The following is a 17,531-nucleotide window of genomic DNA, read 5'->3' as shown; positions in this document are numbered from 1 at the left end:
CAGATATCAAAGTTACATTTAATTAATATTCATAATAATAGAAAAATCATCTGATGAACAGATGAGATGACTGTTACCTGAGAAGCAGCGAGTCAAATCAACGGTACGACTGCTTAGTTCTGAATCACCAATTGAAATTACAAATCATGAAAGCACCAGGGTTCAAGCAAGTTTTTGATGGTTTTGTATGAATGCTTGCTTGCTCCCTGAGGTGGCTTCTTGTGGAGAGTGGAGTCCGATGTGCGTAGGGTAAGGAGCTGGAGTCTGGATCTGGTAATGATGAGTGAGTCCGCCGGTCCAGAGTTGAGAAGTTCCCATTGGAAGAGAGCTCCTGGTTCATGCTCTCCCAGGCTTGATCCTCAACTCATGACTCTAAACGTTTCACCTTCGGTTGCTCTGAGTCACATCTTTAGATTGTGACCAAACTGCAAGCTTTCCACCAGCATGGCAGAAAACAAGAAGACAGACAAAAGCAAGCAGCAGCCCAAAGAAACAGCCTAAAACAGCCCAAAAACAGCACAGAGTCTCAGGTAGGACATTGTTTGAAAGTTTTGGTCTGCCTGCCCAGAAGGTGCATCTTGGCCCATCCCAGGGGTTGCAGAGTCAGTCCCCTCCTGTTCATGGACAGGCGGGTACGGTTCCTGAATACATTTAATCCATATATCAAAGTAGCTTTAGCGTTCGGACAGTGAAACAAGCAGAATGGTACTAAACATGATAGTGTTATCATGGATGATGGGATTATGTTAGTGGTGCATTTCTTGACTTTAAGGCAGTGGTATAAAAGTCTAACCAAAGTGCTTAACAACACACATATGATATACACACATAACATACAACAATAATTGTCCTTAGACAAAATCTAAACCTACATCTGTAAGTCCATGGGTTTTACAGTCCTCTGTTCTTCTTGATCTGACTGCAGACGGCAAGGGTCCACGTCATTTGAGGGGTGTGTGTGTCACTGGAGCATGGTATATAGTGCAACATGTCTTGTGTCTTATGTTAGTTTACCCAGTGATCAGTTCTTCGGTTGGTCACTCAAGTCCTGAAAATCAAAATCCACAGTGGGATTAAAGTTGGTGGCAGCTCGTCTCTGTGTGTGACTGGCTGTTAGAGGTGAGTTGTGATAACGGATGGTTGGGGTCGTTCATACTGGGGTGTGAATTGGTCTTCCCATCTTGCTGCCCTTGTAGCTTGAAGGATCAAAGGTGGTTTGGGTCAGTGGTCTGGTTTGGTGACCATACAGGAGATGAGGGTTTATAATGTGATCCTCTCTGTTTGCAGGATGTTTAGATGGTCAGTGAGGAGTTTGGAACTCTCACTTGTATGTTATTGGCCAGCATTCCTGGGGGGTTGAAGGAGCTGGTCGGTTGTTTAAGGCCTCTGCCTTCAAAACATGCAGAGACTTTACCCTACACCAGTACCAATCAAAGGTTTGGACACTTTCGCATTCAAGGGAAGGTCTGTCCAAACCTTTGACTGGCACTGGATATATTTAATTTATGTCTTTTGGGTTTTTTTGAAGGGGGGGGGGGGGGTAAAATGATCTCACCAGCTGTCTTCAAACTGAGAAAACAATAATTTGTAAACTGTTATTAAGGTTTGTGCACTTCAACTTTATTCAAAGTTATTCACCAGGGTTCAAACGGTTCATACGTTTATGAGTTGAATCATTTCAGACGGCAGGAGCCTGAAAACTGATCTACACATTCCCCAAAATACAAAAACCCAACACACTGTTTTTACACGTTTACATTGAGTCTGTTGCTAAAAACAAAAAACACAAAAGCAGGAAAAGTTTTGTTCAAACATGTGAGACAGACAAACACGTAACATAGAACCGATACCGTGTGCTCTTTACCCAGCAGCCACCAGGACACTGAAGAAGCCCAGGAGAGATAACTGAAACATCAGGCTGCTGCTGAGGAACACAGTAAGGAGGAAGAAGCTTATCACAGTCACCTTCACATCTAATATCTTTTCATCTGGAGATAAACCACAAACTGCTGAAGAAAGATGATTATTATTTATTATGAATTATTTTGGTAATAATTTCCTCAATTAACAGATTCACTGTTTAGTTTCTCAGTTTCTCCGCTGCTTTAGGTTAAAAATGACAATTAATTGTTTATCAAAGTTGTTACCAGTTTACTTTCTGTCAATCAAGTAATTAATTATCTAATCGTGTGTCTGTCAGCTGTTTGATGGTTTTCTGCCCCCAATAGTCAGAAATCACATATTTCAAGGTTAACGCTACAGTAATCTACATCTGAGCACCAGCGGGATCAGAACAGAAAAACTCCACATACACAGCGACTGCCAGAACACCAAGTTTACCTCTTTAGAGTTCTCTCTACACTCTACTTAGGCCCAGGGAGATAAATCCAAATTCCAGTTTCTTTTTCAATCAAGACGTGCAATTGTCATCTCATAAAGCGAACAGACCGGCGGACCTTCAGCCCCAGAAATGCCGCCAAGTACAAATATCACAACACGGCTGTAACTGCAGCCTCAGTTTGTGCCTCACAGAGCTGCAGGTAAAGTTATCAAGTCTGATAAGAGACGACAGAGAGGCGACGTCGTGCTAATAACCCAAACATTTATTCCTTTTCTGTGGCAGTAAAAGTACAACATACAACCTGAACCCAAAGACTAATAACAGCATCACGTTTTCAGACTCCAGAGAGCAGTTCTGTGTAAGGCAGAAGCCACTGAGCATGTGCAGGAACATGGTTGATGCGTACATATCACAACCCCTGGACCACTGTACTGAAGTCCAGATGTTGTGATCTGTAGCACAAGAAGCTAGTGAAGCTGTAAACAGAACCGCATCTCTGCACAGGCACGTTCGCGGGTTACTAACTTAAAACTACTTAAGTCTTTGGAGCCGTTTCTAAACAAACTAACATGATGAAGGAACATGTCACCCAGTGCAGCGGTGTGGCTCACTGACGTGTTTTTAATAGTTTCTGGACAACAACGGAGGAATCAGATATATCAGGCTTTGATACACACACAATACTTTTTAGTAGATCAGTTCATTGATGGTTTGGATCCAAACATGAAGAAAAATAAAGAAAATCACCAGTTATGCTTTAAAGTGCTCAAAACACTTTGAACAGCTACAGTTCTATGACACTAGGGTAAATTCATCTGCTAAGAAGATCATGTGATATGATCAAAAGCTCCGGTTACAACAGCTGAACGGACCTTGTGGTGAGTTTGTGTCCAGAGTTCATCGTTTCCTGCAGTACTGTGAGTGTATCAGCTCGTTTTTTGTATTTCTGTCCTCTGCAGGTTGAAAAGTGAACTTTAAACGCGTCATAATTTCATCACAGAGTCGTTCCTGACTGTTATTAAAAACATGAGTTATCTACAGATGATGAGGAGAAGGAGGGCTCATGTGTCTGTAACAGTCTTTAATAAACATCAACACCATGTTTGTAACAGCATCAAATGATTTGTCAGTTTCAGTTTTGGCTTGATGATGTTTATCATGAAGGTTGTGAAGGACATGAGATAGATCTGACTGATCCGCTACAGCAGCAAGTTCACAAACCTTTTATCTTGTGACCCCTTAAACACGCAAATCTCTCCACACAGCTTCTATGTGATCAGTTAAAAGGCCGATTATCTATTTTTGATATTTTTGACGTTTAGAAGCCTGAGGAGATTAGATTAGATCAAAGTATCTCCTCAGGTTGGGAAGCACTGCTGTTGAGTTCAAAACAGGAAGTTAACATCGAGTTAATCTGGTTCTTCGCTGTGTTTTGTCGTTTTGTCTGCTGATTTCTGGTGTCCGGAGACAAACTGCACAGCTCTCTCTGCTGATCACAGCAGGACTCGTATTTATCAAACATCTCAGAGGAAAAACTCTGTTTCACATCATATTTGGTCCCGATGTTCAACAGAGTTTCATTAAGTGTCTGATCTTCTCCTGCTGGATTCAGCTGCTTCACGTCATCCGATACCAACAAATACAAACTTCCTGTTGGATCAAACACTCCACAGACATCTCGTTCTTTCCCTTCATTCTCAACTGAAAACAAAGGAATTAACTGATAATCTCACCTCAAAGCTCCAGCGGATCATTCCCCAGCTAATCAATTAAACACATTATAATATTAATGACAGCTCGTCACACTGGTTTTGACATCATTGATATTTCATGTTTCAGTTTGATAAAAAGCAGCAGGAAGTTTAGTTCTGGTTTAACCGTTATGTCCGACAGATGTTTGATAAATACGAGTCAGTTCCAGTCTTCTGATTTTACATGTTGGTCACATGACATGCAGGTATACAGTACATGGATATGTGGAGAGTTTAGTGTCTAAATTCTAAATATTGAGAATTGTTTCATTTTTTCTGATGTGAAAACACACTTTAAAAAAGGACCGTACTGGTGTTTTTAATGTTTCAGTCTACAGACAAACTGACGTCTACTTTCCTGTCTGTGTTCACCTGCAGCTCGTTCAGAAAGACGCTGCTAGTTTCCTCAGAAAAACACTGTTGTGTTCAGACGCTGGTTGCATTACAAACTGGCCCGGGTCAGCTGGTTCCGGTGGTTAGAGAAAAAGAAAATCTATTCATGAATTTGTGGCGATAAAATGACGTAAAGTGCGTCGGACATTCGGAGCTTATTTTGTGGCTCTGTTTCAGTTTTAGTGGTTGTTGTTTTAATTAATGCAGATTCTTCATGAAGCTGTTTTTAATCAGCTGACCACAAACACTGGCCGCAGTTACTGGAATTAAGAAGCAGATTTAATCCAAGAAACAGACAAACTGATATAGAAGAAGCAGTAATCAGCAGTTTTAGGACCATCCAGACGGAGGCAGGAGACTAAATTTATCTCACATATAATGAATTCTCTTAGTAGAATTCTGTATAATTTGAACTTTAATGGGAATTTAAAGGTTTGGAATAAACTGTCAAACATCCTGATACTCAGACATGTTAAAATCCTTTTCTTCAAGTTTGCAAATTTTAAATCATTTTGCTTACAGATTCTATATATTATATTATATCTTCCTGCTGCTTTCATCCGTCACTTTTTAGACAATAAATCTCACCACGACGTCTGTTGAGTAGCAGTTCTGGAGAACTTTAAAGTGCTGCTGCTGAAGATCATGAGGTATGATCCAAAAGCTCCAGAACAGCTACTCAACAGACGTCATGAATCACGTTTAAAGCTCAGAGTTTAGACTGATCTGCTTTCTTCCAGGCAGCCGTTTGTTTCCCTTCATGACTGAAAGATGGAAAGTATAAACAGTCTGATCTGTAATCAATCAGCTAAAACATTAAACTGTCAGTGTGATCCAGTAAATATTGAACTACCTCTAACCTCCACTCTGTGTGTGTGTGTGTGTGTGTGTGTGTGTGTGTGTGTGTGATTGGTCGTCATGGAGACAACATGATTGACAGACACCCCTCCTCCCGGCACCTTGCTCAAAGGCAACAAGGAAACGATGGCGAGTGCATGTGAAGGCCTCCAACAGAAAGATGAAGCGAAGGCAGCGTGAGGAGGAGCAGTCTGTTAGTGTGGCGTCTCCCCGGGGCTGATGGGAAACATTTCTCTCTGTGTTTATTTCAGGTCCAGCACCATGCTCGCCGGGTTCTCCAGGTACTCCCTCCACAGGTTGGAGAAGCGGCACATGGTGGCGCCGTCAATGATGCGGTGATCCGCCGACCAGCTGACGTTCATGATGTGAGCTCGGACCACCTGACCCTTGGCATCGAACCGCGGCAGAATCTGACAGGAAATAAAAACAGGAAGTAAAGTTTACTTAAAGGTATTTTCTACCTCAGTGTGTTTACAGGTGTTCTCTGAGTAAAGACTTGTATAAAGCTGATGATGTCACTGATGATGTCACAGCGTCGGTTGGGGCTGAAGGCTACAAACTTGAGAAGTAAAACGATCTGAAGGTGAGGAGTTAGAAAGACGTGACCTCTGTAGCTCCTCATCTCTGCTGGAGGCTAGCAGCTCCAGGCTACATTAGCCGCTACTAGCACAGCACATCCCAATCTCCAGGTGCATTGTGGGTAACGTAGGCACCAGGTTTGGACCAAGACCCCAGGAAGTGAGCTGGGCTTTGAAGCCAATTTGACACAGTGGCCAAACCAAGCCGAACGTCTGGTCCGTCCCATAGTCTCACATTGTGAAAGAGACGTTTATAAATCAGTGGATACATTTTTCTGCACATCACAACTCGCCAAATGACTAGTTTCACTATCAGAATCCATTCGGTCTGATAACATTTAGAAAGTCTATAAGAGCTGCACAATTGAATTATTTTATCCCCATTCAAGTTAGCGGAGAGCTAAACAGGAAGTTAGCCGTCTCGGCCGGTGGAAGTCTCAGATGCACCTGCTCGATGGGCCCAACGGTCGCAGAAGATCTGAGTAATTTTATACTTGGAAGTCGAACTGTTTTTGGCTTCATGCATCACTGAGCAACTTTCATAGGAATGAAACCCTCCAACACTGTTTCCAGGTCTCTTTATACAGGAAACCTGGATGCTGCACTGCCTTCACAGTTCAGTTTCTTCTTTTTTGTTATTAACTACGATCATTACAAAAATCTGTTTTTGACATTTGTGATTCAATTCAGAACCACAGAAGAATCCAGATTCTTATGTCAACTGTTTTTTTATCCTCCTCAACAAAGCTAAACAAGTGGAGAACTTTAAACGGGTTTAGTTTGATTAGCTCTCAGACAGAACAGATCTGACTCTTTCAGGTCGAGGAGATGATCGGAGTCTCCTGACAGAACAGGAATATAAATCTGACTGTCATCGGCATAAATATACATTTAACTCACTGAGTGTAAGAAAGTCAGGTCTGTAGGACTCGATCATTCACATTTTCATGACACCTGAGCAAACTGTGCTGATGAAGATCATGTGTTGAGGTGAGATAGTTAAGTGTTGCGTATTGAGACACAAATTTATTGAACTCGTTACTGTTTGATTTTAAGAGAATGAATGTGAGGATGAAGTTACAATAAGATGAAATGAGATCAAACAGACACAGAATAAACACATCTGATGAATATTTGTGTTGTACACTGAAAGACTGACGAATTCCAGTTTCCTGGAAAAGTCTGGAACCCACCTGGATTTTTCCCAGCGCTCCGATGGCGACCTCAGGAGGAAGAATGACCGGCTTAGCATACGTCCCTCCAATCTGTTCAAACACAAACAGAGCAGGTTAATGTGAGCCCGGCTCTGCAGCGGGTTCAGGTTGTGGTTGTGGTTCTGGACTCACTGATCCGATGTTGGACAGGCTGAAGGTTCCTCCGCTCAGGTCGGCGGTTCCCAGCTGACCGGCGGCTCCAAGTGCCTGCAGACGGTTCAGCTCCTGAGCGATCTCAAACACGCTGAGCAGCTGCACGTTCTTCACGTTGGGAACCAGGAGACCCTGGGCGGTGTCCATCGCCAGCCCGATGTTATGAGATGCCTACAGTACAAAACATGCCGTCAACAACAACAACAACATCAACATGCTATCAAGAGGCTCCAGACTGCAGAACACTGACTGATCTGCTCAACAAACAGCTACAAATACCTCCACCTGTTGTTTCGACCAGTTTTTAGTGCTAACGAAGCTCCGTTAATTCATTGTTTCCCTTCACTCATGTTTCACTTCCTGTAAATTCTTTACAATAAAAGTCTCCAATTATTTAGTCATTTAAAATCTTTTAATATGAAGCAGTAAAGCAGCAAATGTTGGGTTTGCATCGGCGGTAACTTTACACGACTGATATGGCTGTCCCTCTGCAGGCTTCCTGAAGCTGACCAATCAGAACAGAGTGGGCTCATCAGGAGGGCGGGCCTTAAAGAGACAGGAGCTAAAACGGCCTGTTTCAGACAGAGGCTGAACTGAGGGGCTGCATAAAGGACCAGTAGAAGATAAATAAGGAGTTTTAACTGTGAATCATGCAAAGCTGCTCTAGTGGAGTCCCAGAATAAAAATACCGAGCTGGAAATGAGAATTATAGATCCCCTTAAAGAATTCTGTAACTTTGTTAAGATAAGTGCTATATAAAATAAGTTTATTATATTACTATTTTATCAACATGCCAACACAGACAACATGCCTGCAGCACACAAAACAACATGTTAACAACAACTCAAAACTGACATCACAACAACTGATCAAACTGATTAAAAATCAGACAGAAGGCCCTTCTCAATACGAAGAGCGCCAAGTTCAGACTTGCATACTTGAGAGTTCAATTTGGAATACAAACTGCTGAGGACGGGAGGACGCCGTACGATCATTTGCAACTGGAACAGAAGCTCAGCTCAGCTCTGGTGATTTAACTTCAACATAAAAACATGACTGTACTGCATAATTTCTACTCAAAGCTCCACTATCAAACTTTTTCTCAAGAAAATAACTTCACTGACAGTAAGACGCAGTGAACTGTAGCTATAATCTTAAAATTAAAAGCGTTTACTTGGTGTAAAAGCACTGATTGGTCAAATTTGTCACTTTCTTCTGACTTTGCAATGATTGGATAAAACTGAAATGTCTACAGTAACGCAGATACTGTCGGGATTGTTATGTCACCTGAGTGGACTGAAGGAGTCAGCATTGGTTGTGAACATGAGAAAGGCACTGTGGGAGTTACCTTATAGGTGATGTTTTGGCAGCCTTCGTCTACTGAGGCGTTGAGGATCGGAAAGTGGAGGAGGCCGAGGGAGGCAGCCTGAGCCAATGAGAGCACAGCATTAGCATCAGCACCAAACATTGAAGCAATCAGCATGAAGCTCTCCTGTTCAAATACTTTGTGGTGGTACCTTGATGAAGAAGGGCATGTAGCTCAGTGTGACCCCTCGACCTGCAGCGATGGATTTGAGTTCGGCTCTCAGAGCCACCAGGCGGGTCAAATCGACCTCGTCACAGTAACCAAAGTGAGGAATCTTCAGGGCCGCCGTCATTGTCTTCACCATCGCTTTATGGAAACCTGCAGACAGAAAACACTCAGACAGTTCATCACACTGATTCTTCATCATGCAGATGTTCTCATTTCTTCACCGGCAGTCTCTGGATTTCACTTCCTAACATTCTACTTCTTCAAATTTACTTTGAATATAAATATAAAAGGTCCTAAAGATCAAAGTCACAAATGAGCATCTCTATTAGATTTTTATGTGAACTCTGACCTTTGAGGGGCTCGGTGACGTCCTTGCCAGTAAAGACGGGTTTGGGCATGGCGGGTGGAAGTTTGATGGCTGCCGGAGCGCTCACAGGCCTGGCAGCAGCAGCAGCAGAGGGCGCGGCAGGAGGCGGAGTCTGGATCTCCTGGAAGGGGGCTGGAGGTAAGATGGCTCCCGTCTGTTTGGCCAGGAAGTTCAGGATGTCCTCTTTCAGGATCCGTCCGTCTTTACCCGTTCCTACCACCTCACTGAGCTTAATCTGAGAGGTCAGAGGTCAAACCAGTCACACCATCAACAGGTTACACTACACAGACTGGAAACACTAGGGACAAGATAATAGAAACTGACTGGAGGCAGAGTAGGGACACTGGAGAGGCTGAGGAGAGACAGATGTTGTTGGGAACAGTGGGCACAGACTGGGGGCATTGAGGACAGACTGGGACTAAACTAGGAACACTGAGGACACACTGAGGACAAGGGCAGGAAGTTAACTTTTTATTACGAAGGCTTTTTGCCCTCATGAAATATGTTTTGGGGGCATTTTGGATCATTTTCAGGGCAGTTTGTTCAAATGATGAAATGTTGTATGTAGAACAACATTCAATGACTCTTATTTAAAAAAGTGAAGGGAGCAGCCAAACTTATAATGCAAGAACACTTAATGTGTAAAATGTGCAGATCCGGAAGCCCAGCTGTCCAAAACATTTCCCAGTCACACTTTGAATACAGAGCATGGACTGCAAAAAATATGGCCGCAGTCACTGTGACGTCACCCGTTGGTTGGTGGACTGCTGTTTTTAAACCTCGAGTTTAGCCATTCGACCGTTGCCATCTTGGATTTGACTGTCACCATCTTTGATTTTTGGAACCAGAAGTGACTATATTTGGATGAGAGGGTGGAGCTGACCCTAACACTAGCCACTAGCTTGGTTAGCATGATGCATTTACAGCATATGGTTAACTGTGGTAATGCTAATGCTAATATTTGATAGCGAAAAACAGGCTTAAAACTATAAAAACAAAATGAACTTACGGAAAAACTGAACTTCCTTCTCCTTAGAGGGTCTTTTAGTACAACCAAATGCTGAACAAGACTTTTTTCGGCGACCAAAATGTTACAGTTACCTTTCATGAACTGAAAACACTGACGTAGCAACGCCTACACCTATACTCTAAATCAGGGGTTACACCATGGTTACATTATTTAATCAACGTTGTTGCCATGGTAGCAACTTGTCAATCAGAAAAGTAGCCATGCCCTGAAGCATACCCTGCTTTATCGTCTATTTTACTTTAAATGGAACCATAATTTACAAAATGAACATCATGCTGTAATGAAGAAGACTTGGAACTAGCAATTGAGACCATAAACTCATTAGGAAAGTGTTTACTGAGGTAATAAATCAAGTGAGAAGTAGGGTCATTTTCTCATAGACTTCCATACAATCAGACTTTTTTTTGCAGCCAATGGAGTTAGCTTCACTTTTCAGACCAGGAGCTACCTGCTTGATAAAGGGCAACATCTGGACACACTTGGCCAAACTTATTAAGTCCCTGTTTAACTGTTTATTTTACCATTAAAAAAAAAGCTCCTGTTACTGTTCCTGTTTAGGGATATTTTGCCCCAAGCCCATGTTAATATCCGACCCTGCTGGGGACAGACTGCTGGATAAACTACCAACACAGAAGACGGACTGAGGACACTGGGAACTCTGGACATACTGGAGACAGACTTACATTGTTCTCCATGGCGAGCCGTCTGACGGCTGGGGTGGCCTGGGTCTTGTGACCTTTAATCTCCTGGTGGGTGTGTTCTTCTCTAGCCATGGCAGGCGTCTCAACCACATCCTCCTCCTGGATCACCTCTGAACCACAACCAGAGACGCATCAGTCAAACACAGCAGCTGATTAACTGCATCACAGGACAGAGTTACGCAGATGATTATAGATGAAGCACCACTGCAAGATGCTGACAAAGCAACTGTCAGAGCTCAAATCTCTTCTATTCTAAAATCCTCAGACACGCCCCACAGAAAACCTGGTTCCATAGTTTTGTGTTGCAACCTCCTCACCTGTACTGGACTCTGTCTCAATGTCGACCAGGGGTTTGCCCACTAAGGCTGTGGCATCCACGTCGTAGTAGAGTCTTCGGATGACGCCGTCGTAGCGGCTGGTGATGGTGACTGATGCCTTGTCACTCTGAACCTCACAGATACTGTCGAACTGAGAAACTTTATCTCCCTCCTTCACGTACCTGTGAGACACAACACGTATTCAGAGAACCAGACTGGAAAGAATGGATATGGACTGGGAATAATAGGGACAGATTGGGAATAATGGGGTGGACTGGGAAGAGACTGAACAGTCAGTGGTGTCTGGGGTAATTTCTGGGGGACTGGGGTCGTTTCTGGGGACTGGGGTAGTTTCTGGGGACTCGGGTAGTTTAAAGGGGACTTGGGTAGTTTAAGTGGGACTCATGTAGTTTTAGCGTAGTTTCGAGGTACACAAGTAATTTCTGGTAGTCTCTGGGGACTGGTAATTTCTGGGGGACTCGAGTAGTTTCTGGTAGTCTCTGGGGACCCTGGTAATTTCTGATTTCTGGGGGACTGGGGTCGTTTCTGGGAACTGGGGTAGTTTCTGGGGACCCGGGTAGTTTAATGGGGACTTGGGTAGTTTAAGTGGGACTCAGGTAGTTTTAGCGTAGTTTCTAGGTACTCAAGTAATTTCTGGTAGTCTCTGGGGACTCTGGTCATTTCTGGGAGTTTCTGGGGATTGGGGTAGTTTCTGGGGACCTGGGTAGATTAAGGGGGACTCGGGTAGTTTTGAGTAGTTTCTGGAGACTCAGGTAGTTTCTGGGTGTTTCTGGGGACTGGGGTAGTTTCTGGGGACTCGGGTCGTTTTAGGTAGTTTGTGGATCGAATGTGTAGATCGTGGTCCTGTGTAGTACGTACCACTCCTTGACCGTCACCTCCATGATTCCTTCTCCGATGTCGGACAGTTTGAACTGGACGATGGGTCCTCGACTCACTGCAGGACGAAACACCAGCAACACCAACGATTTATCATCATTACATCAGTGATTACATCATCACACTGAAGCCCCACAAAAACCACTGGGTTGATCTGGCAGGTTGCCATGGTAACTGTATCCAACCACAACACCAACATATTATCTTGTGCACTATACTCTTTGGTAGAGGAGGTATGACGCCATTGACAGGCGACCAAATGAAACGGTCCGTTACTTTGATTAAAATTACAGATTTCTCTGGGTTTGAAAATTGTTGGAAACATTTGAGATAATGTAAGTACACAACTCAACAAAATATATAACATAGGTCTAGTTGTTTTTAGACATTTTAATGCGGAATAGTTACATATTATAGCTTTAAATAAATACCACTAAAATATACTGAAGAAAAATAATCAATCAAAAATGCTATATTAATTTTTACAATTTTTATTAGATACATCTGCAACATGATGGTTTCATGGCTACCATCTAATTGTTTCTTGTCCAAGCATTTACAGATTCTTGGCATAACTATTTGCCTAAATACACAACGACATTTAGTTAACAGTTAACATTCAATATTCATGTAAACGTAGTTGCATTCACTGTCCTTATACACATATTCACCTGTTGAGCAAACATAACACGTTAAATACAAAGAAAAGAACTATGTATGCTTGCTGTACATTTAACTTTTTTACTTTTTAATCAAATTGTGTTACCTTCTTGCGAAATATATTACGTTTAAATCGCCAATTCTGTCGTACAGCACAGTTTATTTAGTAAATTGAATTGTGTAATGACAAAATATTGTCTGACGAAGGTATTACAGAAATGCAGACCTTCACGTGACTCAATACCAGTATACCGTACGGCCCAGCCCTAAAAGAACTGAAGGATAAAGAGGTTCAGGTACGAGTGACAAGGTCTCAGGACTCTGGTTTCTGGACTCACCTGTAGCAGTGTGCAGTGCTCTGCTGTTGTACATCTGCAGGTTTCTGTCAAATCTGAAGGCGACTGGCTGGAGACTTCGCTCACATCTGAAGCTCTGCAGCCGGAAACATCTGCGGCGATACTGCTGACTCAGCTAACGGGAAGAAACAAGAGACACATCATCACCTGTACAGATACGCTCAGTTAGTAGTTCAGAATCAGAATCAGGTTTACTGCCAAGTAGGTCTGCACATACAAGAAATTTGCCTTGGTGTTGTGGTGCATTACAGTTTCTGTGGTCTTGTGGTTTTGTGGTCTTGGGTAGGGCTGTCACTATTAATTGGAAATTTCATTAAAACGTGGGAAAAAGTAAAATATTAGAAGTGTAATGACCTGTTTGAATTCAGACTTCACAGATTATAAGCACAACAGAAAGTCAACCATCAGTTTGATCAGTAAACGAAGATGATAAATAAAAATGGAGGACAGCAGCGAGTAAAGCTGTGCTGATCGGATTATAACAATACCCAAGCATCTGATAAGCAGTGTGTGGAAGGATTTTGGGGGTAAAATTACCAACAAAGATCAGGCTGTTTGCCAATTTTTTAAAAAGCAGCTGCTTTACTCTACAACCACAACACATCTGAGGACTCAGTCACTGGTTTACACACAGGTGAGGCAGCGGAGGCGTCAGACAAGCGGAGCAACATCAACTCTACAAGCTGGTCTGACACAGAGCAGCTGTGCGACACCACACAGGAAAAATAAAGACTGTACTGAACGGTAAGACGCTCTCTCTGACCGGTGACGGAGGGAAGTTGCTGCCATATGTGCTGCTGCCAGTCTCAGTCAAGTGCTTCTAAGGCACATTACGGTATCTGTGTTGTGTTTGAATTAATTCAAACAAATTACCTATTAGTTTGAATTCTTTCGAACTTGACTTTTTGATAAAGTGATGGCCCTAGTCTTGGGTAGTTCCTGGGGAGTCCGGTGAGGTCACACAGGTAAACATAGGTACATCTCCCACAGAGAAACTGACTTCATCATGGCGTCCTGTCAGGTTGGCTCCTCTGGGATTTCCACGTTCCATGTCTGCGAGACAGTCTCAGTTTTGGAACTACAGTCCCCATAATGCTTTAGGGGACGTAAACAGGAAGTCTAGCGTTGCTATGGATTAGGTGAGTTAGCCGACTGGAGCCCTGTTTCTTTACACTATATTTGTTTACATTTTAGCGGCTGCTGTCTGCAGTGTAACATGATGTACAGACAAACTATCACTGATTACTGTGATACTGAAGAAAACAGGTTCTGCAGTTTTAGGCAGCGTCTTTTTTCTAAGTAGATTTTTGGAAGTTTATTTATACATCAGATCATATCTTCAGGACGTCTGAGTCACACTGAATTTGAAAATATGTGTTTCATGTATGTGTGTTCAGAATTCACTGAGTTATGATTGAACGCCTCTTGTCACCTGAACAATGAATCCAGTCAGACGGAAACTGGAAGACTGAAAGTTGTTTGGTTTGATTCTTAAGTTTATTCCCTTGTCCTTTTTCTTTGTTTCAAGAAACTCAGTTGAGAAACAGAATAAATAAACCAGTAAACGTCTGTTTCTGCTTCATGAAAAAATATTCTGTCTGCTGCATCATAAACCAGATTTTCAACTCTTTTCCGAAACATTCTGGTTCATGTTTTGAGCAGAGAAATGTGTCACTAGCAGCCACCGTGTTTGTTTGGATCAGGAAACAGAGTCTTGACCAGAGAAACAGGTTAAAAATGTTTTATTTTAGTTTTGAGGCCCTCATAAGGAACCTCCAAGTTGTTCCTGATGTGAGCTGCAGGACTGGAGAGGACGCAGGTTTCTGTCAGAGCTTCAATATAATAACACGACCGGCGAAATCAGCTTCACTTCTGAAAACTGACTTTCATCATAAAGCTTTCTTATCATTTTTATTGATTTATTTACTTGTTTTTAATGTTATATATGTGGTCGTGTGTGTATTCAGTATTTTATTCTGTCAGTTGTTCCTTTTAAGCCTTGTAAAGCACTTTGTAATTGCTGATTTTGATCAATGTTATAAAATTAACTTTAGAGCTGCAATAATTAGTTGATAAATTAATTAGACGATATTTTAACTAATATTATTAGCTCTAAATTAACTATTTTGAATCATTTTTTTAAAAAAAAAGTCAAAATTCTCTTCTTAAATGTGAATATTTTCTGGTTTCTTTAGTCTCTATGACAGTAAACTAAAGATCTTTGGGTTGTGGACAAAACAAGACATTTGATGACGTCATCTTTGGGAAACATTGATCCACAGTTTTCACCATTTTCTGACATTTTATGGACCAAACAACTAATTGATTGATTGATTATAGATCGAAACTTTTAAACAATAATTGTTAACTGCAGTCCTAATAAACTTTGCCTTTATTATTATTATTATTATTATTATTATTATTATTATTATTATTATTAAAGCAGCAGACAGAACATATTTTAATCCAGATGTTTAGGAGAGTCATTAAAGATTCTGGAAAAACCTTCAGAACAGGAAGTGATGTTAAATCAACTTGTGAGTTTTTCAAACATTTACATTAAAGCACATTTGAAGGATCTTTTAATATCCAGTATGAACAGGAGGAATGATTACAGCGAGGAAAACCTCTTTCACTGTTCATATGGACACCTGACTGCTGGTTTAACTGGAAACACTGGAAAGACTGGGAACCTCCTTTGATCTGTTGATTAATAAATTAATCATTTGGTCCAGAAAATGTCAGTAAATGGTGAAAACTGTGGATCAGAGATTCAAAGTCCAAGATGATCCTCAAATGTCTTGTTTTGTCCACAACTCAAAGATCCTCAGTTTACTGTCAGAGAGACTCAAGAAACCAGAAAATATTCACATTTAAGAAGCTGGAATCAGAGAATTTGGACTTTTTCTTTTTAGAAAATGACTCGAAACAGATTATCAATTATCAAAAAAAAAGTTGGCAAGTTATTTAATAGTTGTGAACTAATCGATTAATTGATTAATTGATTAATTAATCAGTGCAGCTGTAGAAAATGTATTTATCAGAAAATGTTTTTAAAAGTTTTTCTGTCTCAAAGTAATGTTACAATATGAAGCTTCATCAGCAGCAGAATATTGATCCGATAACAGTTCAGACTAATGCTTCCAACTCTATATTAAGACACATTATTATTGCTGTTATTATCATTATTAATATTATTATTATTACTACTATAAACTGGACTGTCAGTTAGCTGTTAACTGTTAGCTCTGTGACCCAGCAGGATGCTAACAGAAGCTAACATGCTAAGTTACGAGCTGCCCAGGGGGACGAAGTGATGACATCACTCTGCAGCAGCTCCACGTTAGCAGCAGAAACAAACAAATAAACAAACAAACAGACAAAATGAAATGTTTTAGCCGCAGTTTTCTCACCAGCCGTCTGAACACACTGAACGAGCCTCTGGTCACCGCCGCCATCTTTCCTCTCTGCTGCCGCTCCGACGTCACAGCACGCCCCTCTCAGTAGCCAATCAGCACGCAACGTCTTCTTCTGCTTTAAACCCGGCAGACAGGACGCGGCAGTGACGCGGTGCTGCCGCCCGGCGGCCAGAGATGCAACAACCACAAACATTTCATCAGCAGCTCATCAATGCAGCGTTTACCTTGTCGACCACATGATGGTCGCACACAGTTCAGAGGATGTGTTTATTATTGGAACTCAGGACGACGTTCACAAGCATCACTTCTGCATCCTGTCATTAGTTGTCAGCAACTTCCACAAGCTGAAGCAGCACCACATTTCCAAACTTCACACTCTGCAATTACAAAGTGGCAGCTTGAGAAAGAATCTCTGTAAAAATATACTGTTTCAAGGACATTAATCCTTAGAAAAAACATGTTCACATGTTGCTGAAAAGTGTGAAATGGAGAGAATGAGTTTGTCCGAGACAGGAAAGGACTTTGACTCTTACCGAGTTGCTCTGGAGCCCAATTATTTATGTCTACATATGAATGAACTGTATATCTGAATACTGGTCTCAAACACTTGATGCACTACATTGTATGTAGTATTGTATTATATTATTATAGTACTGTGTTGTATAATTATACTATAGTACTGTATTGTATTATTATATTATTCTACTGTATTGTATGTAGGTGTTCGGATGAACTGACTGGACGTTCTTCTCTTAACTGGAGTTTGGGGAACAAAAAACAGTTTTTTTATTTCATTGATTAATTGATTTAACTATTAATACAATAACAAGCAACCAGGAGGCTTTATAACAATATAATAGATGAAGAAATGTACATTTTTGGAGAAACTCACAAAAGCTGAAATTCTAAATAACTGACACTTGATGATGTCTGTTCATAGAATGGAGCCCGCATGTCCCAGT

At 41.6% G+C, this 17,531-nt stretch overlaps 1 protein-coding gene across 1 annotated transcript; it reads right to left on the bottom strand.

The window, feature by feature from the left end:
- Positions 1–1,598: 1,598 nt before the first annotated feature.
- On the bottom strand, positions 1,599–16,640 carry dbt (dihydrolipoamide branched chain transacylase E2). The gene is made up of 11 exons (XM_044361091.1): positions 16,564–16,640; positions 13,133–13,265; positions 12,117–12,192; positions 11,238–11,419; positions 10,903–11,030; positions 9,172–9,424; positions 8,806–8,972; positions 8,637–8,714; positions 7,268–7,459; positions 7,115–7,186; positions 1,599–5,753 (listed from the first exon to the last, which is right to left on the bottom strand). The coding sequence occupies exons 1-11, from the start codon at positions 16,606–16,608 to the stop codon at positions 5,586–5,588; spliced, it is 1,494 nt and encodes a 497-aa protein (XP_044217026.1). The 5' UTR covers positions 16,609–16,640; the 3' UTR covers positions 1,599–5,585.
- Positions 16,641–17,531: the final 891 nt, after the last annotated feature.

This window comes from Thunnus albacares, chromosome 9 (genome assembly GCF_914725855.1).
Source record: "Thunnus albacares chromosome 9, fThuAlb1.1, whole genome shotgun sequence".
NCBI classification, from domain to species: Eukaryota; Metazoa; Chordata; class Actinopteri; order Scombriformes; family Scombridae; genus Thunnus; species Thunnus albacares.
The sequence above is the reverse complement of the archived record's forward strand: the minus strand, read 5'-3'. Positions and strand labels throughout refer to the sequence as shown.